The sequence below is a fragment of the Podarcis muralis genome, chromosome 15, assembly GCF_964188315.1.
Source record: "Podarcis muralis chromosome 15, rPodMur119.hap1.1, whole genome shotgun sequence".
NCBI classification, from domain to species: Eukaryota; Metazoa; Chordata; class Lepidosauria; order Squamata; family Lacertidae; genus Podarcis; species Podarcis muralis.
In genome coordinates, this window is record NC_135669.1 from 33,710,879 (window position 1) to 33,722,831 (window position 11,953).

The following is an 11,953-nucleotide window of genomic DNA, read 5'->3' on the forward strand; positions in this document are numbered from 1 at the left end:
GGCAAACTTCGCCCTCCAGATGTTTTGGGACTACAACTCCCATCATCCCTAGCTAACAGGACCAGTTATTTAATCACTTCATATTTGGACTTGTCATCTTCCTTAGATTTGTGAACATGTAAAAAAATAATAATACAAAGTTTGTTTCCACTAAGCCACCTTTGCTTGCCTGCCCCCCAAAATACAAAAAGTGGCCACATTTCTGAATCAGAAGCTGTATATTCTTCTAATGCTGATTAATCAAAAAGTTTGTCTTTTCAAATTGATGTAAAACAGTTCAGAATTGTAGCTAGTTTCATTCCCAGTATTTTGGATCCAGCTGCTTCTATATAAAGATTAGCTTTATGTATTGATGATGGATATTATTGCTGAAAACCATTTCCTGAAGCTTTTGAGATTTATTAGGCTGTGTCCAACTAAGTCCAACTCCAAGTAGATTCACTGAAATTAATGGAGCTATGTTAATAAAGTCCATTAAGTTCAATGGGTCTACTCCAAATATTAGATACAATTCAATGCAATTTTGTATTTAATATAGGGCAATTCATATCCTATGCAAAAATTATAAAAAACAAAAAACAAAAACCCTGAGATTTTAGGTTTTGCCCTAGATTAACTATATAGCTTTGCAGAATTCAGTTCTGGCAAAGAACAGTATGATAAGCGAAAGATGAAGGGACAACAAGGATCAGTGACCAGATGTCATAAAGCAGCGACCAATACTGTAAAAGTTTCCGATTCTGAATGCTGCAGACTTTTGCATGCACTGCCTTTATAATGGGAAAAGTACATATCCAAAATAAAATCTGTTTGTTTGGGTTTTTCTGAAGCATGAAGGCTGAAAGTCTTACAAATCTAAGTTTGATGCCAGAGACTAGATCCGCCTCATGCAGTGTTCTGCGCATGCGGATTTATAAAAGCCAAATAGTCCCGACAGTAAGCTGCTCTCATCACTGAAGTGATTTACTGTGCTTTAAAGGTCTTAAAGCATCTGTTCAAAGCTTTAGCTGCATTTACAATTTCTACAGCCTAAGAATGGGAGGTCTGAAGGCACCAAGTGAGATGTTGCCTTGCCTAATTGTGATCACATCTGCAAATTCTTGTTTGTGTGCCATATTCAACTAGAATTAATGCTGAACGGTGCTACTCAAGAGCTTCACATAATGAACCACACAGGATTTCCATACATGAAACTACATTACTGGTGCAAAGACATGCTTGGAAGAGCAAACAGTTCTCTTGAACCAAGAGCCTCAAAAGCAAAATATTCTGATGCTTTAACTCTTCTCAGTGAAAAGACTGGTTTATCATTTGGATTACCAAAGCTTGAACATACTAAATTAACATTTTCCTTGTAGTCAAATCTGGGCTGGAAATACATGTATCCCAAGGAGAAAGAATCTTAGGCGACCACAAGAGAACATCTGGCTAATGGAAGAAAACTATTCTCCTACTGGCAGAAAAACAGGTAGATACCTACCTCCTGGACCATTCAAAAATCAAAAGAACCAAGGGAAAAGAACTGAGCTCAGTTGTATTTGAATAACCATCCATACAGCTGTGAAGAAGCTAACCTCACACTTCTGCTAAGATGGAGTTCAAAGTTACTGTAAAGAACAAATGTTTTAGGATGGATCAGAGGGTGGTTATGAATGAATGAAGTGGAAAGGACACTTCAAGGGGATGTCACTAAAGATGGGAAACCAATAAAGAATGAACTAGTCAAATATTCAGTAGAGCCAAGAACACCACAATCTAAGAGACTGCTTCTTTTAATTGCATCATTAATTCTGTCATCTGACATAAAGGCAAGAGTCAGTTCTTTGCTCCTCATCCCTGTAGGGGGCAGGGTCCAGTCCCTCCCCCCACAACATAGTTTACAAAGCATTTAAATATTGCCTCTCTTGTATAGTTTGCTGCATGTTATTTCATCCATTTTAAAAATGTCTGTAGCTGGTCTATACTTGCAGTTCCAGGATAAGAAACCAAGAACTGCAAGTTGCATGAATATCAATCACATATTTATTCTATGCATTGCACTATTTTAAACATTTGATAGTTTACAATGTCACTGCTTCATAACTGTCAGGAAAAAAGAAGCCTTTAACAGTTCACATACCTTGTTGCTTTAAGTAAAATAATCAGCTAGTCAAACAAGTCAACACTCTAGATTGTGACTAGAACTAGTAGGTCTCATACAAATATATCCATTCCACCAATATGTACTGGTCTGTAGACCAGGTGCAGCATGCAGCCTCTATCTCGTCTCTCATTCCAACCCCCCCCACCCACCCTCCCAGCTGTGCTCTACCCACTTCTATTATGCCTGGTCTCTTTCCAAATGCCAGATCACTAAGTATGGAACAGCCACACTAGCAACTACACTCCATAGTGGGACCTTTCAGCTTATGCTGCAACTGTGCATTCTATGCTGCTCACTGAGGCATTCCTTCCACTTATCTCTCCACCAACACCACAATGAGTAGAGATCAGCAGATGGGCAGTGCAAGCTCAGAGTCCTTACCACACAGTACAGTAAGTGAGCCACCCAACCAGAACACGGCAGATAGAGAGGTCTTTGAAAAGACGTGGTAAGCCCTCTGAGCTCATAGGGCCCACCACCTGGCCTCTCTCATTCTTTCTGTGAGACACACACACACACACACACACACACACACACACACTTCATATCATACAACACAGTTCATCATAGAATGTTACAGCCACATGTTCAGTAATAATTTCTCTTGGCCTCCCTAATCTCCATTAATACACCATTTGCATTGAATTCACACATTTCACTTTGTTGAAAAGGACTTTACTTAACAGAAGACTAACGAGACTTTCAAAAAACTACATCTGCAAATTTAGAAATGTCTTAAGTATCAATTTTCCCACAGTTAAGAAACCTGATGATACTAGACATAATGTTGCTTTAAGATACCACTTTTTTTAAAAAAAGGTATTCTATCTGACTACGCAGTAGAGTAATACAACTTAGAACAGTAGAGATACAGGTTCTATAAAGTGCACAAATATTTATAATAAAAAAACTTGTGCATCTTCTAGAATCTGCTGTTCTGTTCAGTTGCATTTCCAAACTGTGCTGTCCAAGCTCTTTGTTTCACAGTTGCAAAGTACTTCATACGCCAGCTAGGAAGGGGCAAGAAAGCGAGTAGGAGAAATGGAAAGCATTCACCTGATGTATGGAAGCTGGCCCACTGTACGCGACAGCTCTCCACAGTAATTAATATATAATAATTCAAGACATTGTCTGCTAACAGTTCCATTTTAAAGTTACCCAAAATCTTCCTAATGTGAGAGTCAATGCCCTCCCCCCGCCCAAGTCCAACAGTTTGAGAAACTTCCATGGTGAAGTTTCAGCATGGACAAGCTTTTTCAACTGTAAACCTTACATAAGAAGATCCAGAATTTTCTCCTTCAAGGAAAATTGTCATGTGAAGCAAGGAACTTGCTTTTGAAACACACTGCTCTTTTTCCATTGCGGAAAAAGTGTCATATGCAAAGGATATCCATTGAATGACATATATTGATGCAGCTTTCTGGTTAGTGAACCTACAGATATCTTACTCATATAATGGTAGCACTAAGCTACTGGAGTAAGAAGTTACTTTTAATACTACATCACTACCAAGGCAACATCAGACTCAGTCACCCAAAAGGTGTTAATCAACTATGCATAGCTTCTGCATCCTTTTAAGCCGCCTGGCTTTCTGTCCAAACTGTAGGAATTATACTGCTTAAGGCATTGCTACTTAATGGGGATCAATGGCACCCTCAAATGTATGCTTGAGTTTCTCAGCTCTTGTAATAGTTACCTTAGTAAACACCATTCCAAGGGGAGAGAACACGATGTATCCCAAGTAGTTGTCTACAATAAATCTGAATCTTGTGGCACTCAATGACTAGCAGATTTATTGTGGCATAAGCTGCCACAAGAAACTTGTTAAGTCTTTCAGGTGTCACAAGATGCTTTCCCGCCCTGCAACAGACTAAAATGGCCAGCTCTCAAGAAGTTAAGTGCCTAATAACACAGCTGATGTATGTGTGACAGAAGTAGACAGTAATACAACTTGCTAACATTCTGTTTAAAGATTAGAACAGCTGAAAGTGGAACACAAGTGCCAGTGAACAGGAGGGGGGTGGGAACATAAGCAGCACAAGGGAGTAACCCTCTTGGAGCAGTCAGACATAGGAAACACAGAGCTGGGAAGTCTGAATTTCCTGATCAGACTTTTGCGAGGGGAGTTCTTTAATCAAGAGGAAGTTTTACTTTGCAGAGATTTTGACACGGAACATAATTCGAACAGAGCCCTGTGAGGTTTTTGGCAGGTTTTTCTTTCTTTTTTTTAAAAAGCCTTGTCTGGAATATGTATCTACGTCTACCAGATCCTGTTGTAACTGACATGGACACATACTGACATGGACACATATAATGTGTTATTATACTCACTTCAAAGGAGTTCTGATCCACATAGCCTGAGATCTATCTTGGAAATTTCAACTTTTGTCATATTCACATTAACTTAGTATTATGAATAGCATTATATCATCAAGGGTCCACAACTTTTGGCCGGCCCTGGAAGCCAGATCAAACATTTGGGTCACCAGGACCTGACCATTCACTGGTCCCTGGCCTCACACTTTTGCACAAAGTATGGGACAATCCTTCATTTGAGTTTGGATCTGGACTTAAACAAGTGTTGCCCAAGTGTCCCAGGTGGCTCAGCAGCTTAGTGTCTAAAGAAGCCCACACCATCCTTTCCAGCTCTGGAAATGGGGGCGGGAGGGAGGTTGTCTGTTTGGTTTAGCACTGCTAAGAAACAGCCTTCTGCCTAGCCTTGGTACTGAAAAGAGAGCAGGGATCACTGCACAACAGGTGGGATTATTTCCAAGGACTTCTCCAGATCAAAGGCTGGGAGGAAGGCTGGGATCTTTACACTTGTCAGAGGGCAGCATGGAGAGCAAAAATGTAGAATCCTACCTCAATCCTAGTAAGAAGCACAAGGTTCTGCAGCCATATCACTTGCTGGAGTAGAAACTGCAAGTGTCAGTTGCATATACATCCAAATGTCAATGCCATCTTTCCCCCTTCCCTTCTCTGTCTCTCTCTCGGCCATTCACAAATAAAATTGTAACACAATTTTAAAAGGTGACTACGCAAAGCAAAAGGTAAACTACTTCACTGCAGAGGAACAATAAAATACAAGCAACTATCGATTCACCTGTGTCCAATTGACAAGTGACCGTGCATGAACGCATCATGTCGGCCCAGAAGTGGCCAGAAAAGGGGGAGTAATGGGGTAATGCATGCTCTGCCGACGTGCATGGGTTTCAAGAATGTAACCCCCATGCAAATCAGCCATTACCTGTAGCAGCAACCAATATAATTACAACTTAACAGTATAAACCAGCACCATTATTCAATTAAAAGCTGAGTTAAACCACTAATCCTTTGACCCATTTAAAAGCAGTCAACAGTGCTCCTCTCATAAGAAATTTCACAATGCTAGAGCCACCACTTAAAAGGCCTTGTATTTTGTGCCCACCAGCCTGATGGACCTTACCGGTGGCCCCATGAGCAGAACCTTTGCTGCCAATCTTAAGGTCCAAGTGCAGGTAATCCTTCAAATAACTTGACCCCAAGTAATTCAGTGCTTCAAAGGTAACTGGATGCAAGAATACACTGGCAAATAGTGCATCCGGTACAGAACTGGTATAATATGGCCATGGGACAGAATAGAAGTTTAGCTAGCACTACCTCAGAAGGTCATCTTTCTAAAAACTGTGCTATCTATTCACACTGCATTACTTCCAGTGGGTTGTGCAGTCACATCCTGATGCAATATCACTCAATTTTTACATGTTATTAGAACTGGATCAGGATGTAAGCATTTGAGATTGCACTATAAAAAACCCTAAAGGATTATGAGCATATGAAGGTGCCTTTTACAGAGTTAGCTCTGTAAAGTCCTAGACCTTAGGCAGAAGGGCAAGCCCAACTCACAAAGATCCTTTTAACCAGAGATGCCAGGAGTTGAACTAGAACATTCAACGTACATGCACAGCAGGTACTCTGCTACTGAGCTATAACCATTCCACAAATTAATAGTACAGCCACCCTATCCAGGGCATGGATTTAGACATGTGGTTTGATTGCATGTAGGCAGTGTTAGAAACCCAGATATACAATCTAATCACCAAATAGCATCTTGAGCTATGGTTGTCCCATTAAGTTTACTGCTGCTACTACTAACTACTATTTTCATTTCTATAAGCTGCAAAATTCACTTGGTGCCTGGCTAACTTCAAGCATTGCATGTAGATTTTCGTAAGAAACTCACGACGTGGAGTGCAGAGGGAGGAAAGCCTTACAGATCTGTTTATATTCATAAAAACTCTGTTTTTACATTATCCTTTAAAAAATTCTCTACCTAATACCAAGCTACATTAATTTCTTCATCTTTCTGCCATCAACCCAGCATTTTTATGTTGTTATTTATTTCAACTATTTACATATATTGCTTAACACTACAGTTTCTAATTGGTGTTCCAAGGGGAAAAAATCTTCAAAATATAAATATTATGTTAAGAGAAAAATGGAATCCTTAACTGTCCCTTCTATCCTCCCCAACCCCTTTGGGGTTACTAGAGGGCCAATGATGTGTGTTGCAGTCACAACTCAGAGTTCGTATTAGGGGCAATTCATACTAGTATCTTGTTCTTACTGCATGTTGTGGAGTTTGATACTCTGATTTTTCCATGCAGATATACAGGATAACATACATGATACAAAATAAAAAATATCTACTTTCGCATTGCTACAAAAGGCATTTTGACAGTTGACATAGTTAATTAAAATAATGTAACATTTGTATTTAGCTGCTGTACTAGCATATTTGAGAGGCAGTATGGTGCTATTTGACAGAGCCAAAGCAAACAAACCTAGGTATTTACTTGCCTTGCATTTAAGATTAAAGGCAGCTTTATAAGACACCCTGCATTGCTTTTAGTAACTTTAACCTTCTGTTGGCATTTAATAGGCTCCTTTATTTTATATTGCTGCAGCAATCTCTTTCCTTCCCCTTGTACACCCCTTCTGATACTCTTAAACCAGGGCCTCGCTGTTTAATATATCAAACTCCATATATCTGATTATTGTATTGTAATCTGCAAGTACCGGTATTTTTACACAAGGGAAGAGGAGGCTGTTAGGTTTGACCAACACCTTAATCAAAGGACTGGTGAATCTGTATGGGGAGAACGACTTCATTCTCACAGGAGGAGTCAGAGAGGCTACAAGAAAGCATGAACACAGGAGTTGGGAGGAGGAGGAGAAGAGCAGTGACACATGCTGTTTTCTACACCCAGGACTGCAGCCACTGTTGGCTCATTTCTCTTTCGGTCTGGCAATGAGTAGCACATGGGGCTACACTGCATGTCTAACCACTCAGGAAACCTATGTGCATGCCTGCTGGGACAGGACAAGCTCTGAATCAGTAGCTAGAGTGTTAGCAAAGCAAGGCCAGGGACAAAGGAAGGGGGAGGGGAGTAGTTATGAAGCAAGTTGTGGAAGCAAATTAGATAAGTGAAGGAAGCAGCCAGTCTTTCCAACAACATCCTTTCCAGTGCCCCAAACCCCATAGTAAGGTTACAATCCTTCACAAATTTTATCCCCAAGCTTCAGATCTAGTCACTTCTGATCCAAAAGTTCACTACCCACATCCTGCCACTTCTGAAAAAAGCAGCCTTGAGACAATGATCACCTAGCTAAGCAGAAGGGGTTAGAAAGGAACAGCCTTGGCAGCAGTGTCAGCAATATTGGGGGGGGGGGGCACTGAGGACTATGATAGCTCTCTCTGTTATGGATTTAAACAGTGCTTTTTTCAGGGGGGAATGCAGGGGTATGCATACCCCTAAACATTTTGTGAATCTTTGTACTTTTGTCCATTTACTGTATTTATTTCCCCTGATTTGAACTATAAAATGGTGATTTTCTTGAGTCAAAATGAGAGTGCCCCTAAACATTTTTTTTAGAAAAAAGCACTGGGTTTAAAACATTAATTCCCCTGAAATTCCACCACAATATAATAATCTACAAATGTCAACCTTACCCTGCTTTGTTCAAAATAGGCAATATACAATGTTATCCTATAGACTGAGCAGGAATCTAGATTCCTGTCCACCCACACCAGTTACAGAAGACACAACTTGCTCCCAATTCCAGCTGTCCAGTAAATCCTCTATCACTCACATAAACAATCCTCAAACTTCAGCCTGTTCCTCCTCTCCAGTTTCCAGTCCTTCACATGGGAACACTCATGGAGGAACAGGAGGGAGGGAAAGAAGGACAAAAGAAATCAATGTAGCGCCCCAAAGCATTCTTTAATAAACCAAATTAAATGCTCGGTTGACCTCCCTTCACACAAGGTGCCTGTTAGCTATGGGGATGTCACTTTCATACAGCACCACTGAAAAAGCAACACACATTTTCAATTCCTCAGGCATGACCAGAGTTCAACTATTAATGCTTTAAACTCAACAGCTAAGGTTCCACCACCAAATAATGGTACTCATCTTCACAACTAACCAGGGTCTGTTTCTCTAGTTATGATTCTAATCATTCCTTCTGCACTCTACACACATTTTATGTTCTCTTCTGTTTGTCACCTCTTCATCTTCCATCACCATTTTGCACCCCAAGCATTCATGTCCACCCCAGCCACACAAGCCACACCTTGCTCTCAGTTTGATCTGTCAAATAACTCACCTATCACTCACATAAAAAACCTCGTCTATCCTCAAATGTCAGCATGTTCCTCCTCTCTAGCTCCCCCCCACTTCATCTAGGCACTTTCAGCCCTTATTTAACCCACTTCAGCCTGCTTACTCTTCCTTCATTTCCAAGTCTCACTCAGAGCTCTCAGGCCATCCCCATCAAACTTTACAGCTACCCAAAGTTTGCCTCACTTAAAGTCTCCTTAGCTACTGTTTGCCAGCCTGTTCCCATTACCTCTCAACTTACCCAAACTTACCACCCCAACTGATCGCCAAGATCCTTCTCGCACTTCTCATGCCCCTTCTCCAACTCACTCAGGTCTCCCCACCCCTGTACTCCTTCCCAGCACACTTCCAAGCCACTCCTCCTTGTTTTAACTCCAGCTGCCCTACATAGCCGGCTTACCATCTCCCAGCCCTTTATCACGCCTCCTATCTTTCCCCTCATGGTGCCTAGCTATCTGTTCACATCCAGTTCTTTGCCAATTTCTGTACTAGAGACTGGAGAGCAGGAATATTTAAAACCCAGTAATGCTTCTTTTGTACTTTCAAACTCCTCTTTCCATGCACAGAGATTGCCCCCACCTACCTCAACCCCATTATCTGCCCCCCCCCCGACCTCACCCACTTACCCACGCACTTCCTAAGTTGCTTTTACACCCTACTTGCTGTGTCAGAGCCCATGCCCTCTGGCCTCTATCGCTCTATCTAACCCCACCTCCTTCGTTCCAGATCAGCCACCTTTTTTACTCCTCACCTCAGCACTCCCTACTCAGGTGGCTTAAGTAAGGCTTTACCCACCTCCAGCTAAACTACATGGAGCCCCTTTCTGGAACAAGCATCGCCCACCCCTACCCAGTGATCCCCACACTCCTCCTAGTTACTTAGCACCTATTTATCACCAGTTCTCACCCACTTATGACAATTCCATATACCGCACCTTTCAGAATATAAAAACCTTCCAAGGCAGCTGACAAGAAGTCACCAGAAACCTTCACCCAGAGCACTTGATGGCAGATCCCCCAGCAAGGGGGTGGGGGAAAGCCCACCTAGAGCCCCCTACCTACCCTCCTATATTCAGGCGCCCCACTTCACTTCCACCCTACACCTCAACACTCCCACCCGCTTCTTACGTTCTCCCCCCTCCCCCAAACACCAAAGCCCCCCGCCCCTCCTCACCACTTTAACCTAGTGCCCCCTTTTCGGGGAACTTTCCTCGCCTTCGACCCCCACGATCCTTACCCCTGCCTCACCCCCTACTTTTAGCTCTTTCCCCAAACCAGCGCCCTCCGACCACGTTTCACGCCACCCCTCCCCCAACCCCACTTCCTCCCACCGCCTCCCCTCAGCAACCCCAGGCCGGCCAGGTCCGAGGGGGGCAGGGAGAGACGGGCCTGCCTGCCTCTGCCTGCGCTGTGGTGTGTTTTGCCCCGACCGACGGACGGACCGACCTGCCAGCTGTCTCCGCAGTAGCAGCGCGGACTGGAGCTCCGTCATTCTCCCCGCCGGTGCCCGGGGAGGGGAGTCTGGGGCGGCCGCTGTGGAGGCGACGGCGTGCTCCTCCTCCTCCTCCTCCTCCTCTTGCCGGGCTAGAGCCAGCCGGCTAGCGCTCGCCCCTCCTCGCTCAAGCCGACCCCGCCGCCGGGGGCCTTCCCGTCCTCTCCGCGGCGCCGCCTCGCGTCCCTCGTCCGGGGGTTGGGAGGGGGCTGGGGGGGAGGAAGGGGCGAGGGGGAGGGGGAGCAGCCGCCGCCGCTCCTGAGGAGATTCTGAGGCGGTGGCGGGCGACGCGTGGCGGAAGAGGAGGGGTCCCGCCAGCCCCGCGTTTCTCTCGCTCTCTCTCTCCCCCTCACGGAAACCTTCCCCTCAGCTTCTGCCGCTTTTTCTCTTCTTTCCCTCTTCCTTTTTTTAAAAAAAAAGGAAAAATCTTTCCTTTCTCTCTTTTCCAGCCCCCCCTCCCCTCTTCACGGAATTTCACTGCACTCGGGCGCCGCGGCGCGCAGGCGCACTGCTCGCTCCTCTTTCCGCGCAGGCGCCTTCTCTCGCTCTTTCGCCTCCTTTTCTTTCTCTCTCGATGGTCCGCCTACAAAGGAGCGAGGGTGGCGCCCGCCATGTTTGGAAGGTCGACGGGTGGGAGGGAGACAAGCGGCGCTGTGTAGAGCGTAGGGAGGATGGGGGGGGTAATTCAGTGAACTCGGCGCCATCTTGGGAAGGGCAAGAGCCGTCCTGACTGACTTTGCTAACCCTAAAAGTTTGTCAAAATGGGGGGGGGGGGAGAGAATTTGTTACTCCAACTTCGCATAAAACACGCACACAATTTTAAAAAAAAATTATTTAAAATGTTTCTAATATGTCCTTCATTGTATAAATTCGTGTGTAGACCAAAACTGTAATACACAAATCGTGGCTTTCAAATCTCACAGTCGTGTGTTTTATTTGTAGTTTTCTGTACTTGCTGCCTTTTTATTTTTATTTTATTAATTTTAATTTCATAAACGCAGAGCATATTAGAAACGCAGAGCATATTAACAACACAGAGCATATTAGAAAAGAAAGCAAATACTTCATTTAATCAGGTCATAGATCAGACAAGAGACAGTAGTACATTATTGAAATGGTAGAATCTAAGATTAAATACAATTATATAAACGATATATCTCTTCATAATCTAACAAAAGGATCTTTTCTTCACAGTAACCAGCGATACAGACATTTCAGTAAACTCGCACCGTTGCTGAGCTTAAGGCCCAAGATTCCCTTGTTTTGTAATTGTATGTTTTTATTTATTTATATGATGCTCTTTTTAACCTTTTTCATGGTGCTTTGTAGGATAGTATTTAAAAAAAATCTGGTCTTAAACAGCATTTGCAACAGCCCATGACATTTGTTTGTTTATAACTGAGAAATGTCAATCTCTCGCCTTCCTTCCTGACACATTGTGAAAGGGTTTTTGTTGTGTTTTTGTGTGTGAGAGACTTTAACAGGCAGTAATTTTCACAGGTGAAAGCTACACTGTGGAACTTCTGCCTGCCTGGCTGATTGCAAAAGCATGAAAGCACCAGCAGAAAAGGAAGATGGCAACTGCTAGTCTCAAACCTTTTGCCTATTGGCACAGTGGTGAGGAAACAGTATTGCAGTTTCTGACTTGGAAAAAGCA

At 43.3% G+C, this 11,953-nt stretch overlaps 1 protein-coding gene across 3 annotated transcripts in view; it reads right to left on the reverse strand.

Moving 5' to 3' along the window:
• UBE2G1 (ubiquitin conjugating enzyme E2 G1) overlaps positions 1-10,814 on the reverse strand; it is a 33,879-nt gene extending 23,065 nt beyond the window's left edge. The window contains exon 1 of one of the 3 annotated variants that reach the window (XR_013390834.1): positions 10,251-10,814. Coding sequence is in view for 2 of the 3 variants with exons in the window: in XM_077919405.1 (XP_077775531.1) it covers positions 10,251-10,296 (46 nt within the window). In the remaining variant the exon portion in view is untranslated. Of the gene's footprint in view, positions 1-9,056; positions 9,165-10,250 lie in introns of those variants that run through there. The other 2 variants (XM_077919405.1, XM_028708038.2) reach the window with 2 other exon arrangements.
• Positions 10,815-11,953: the final 1,139 nt, after the last annotated feature.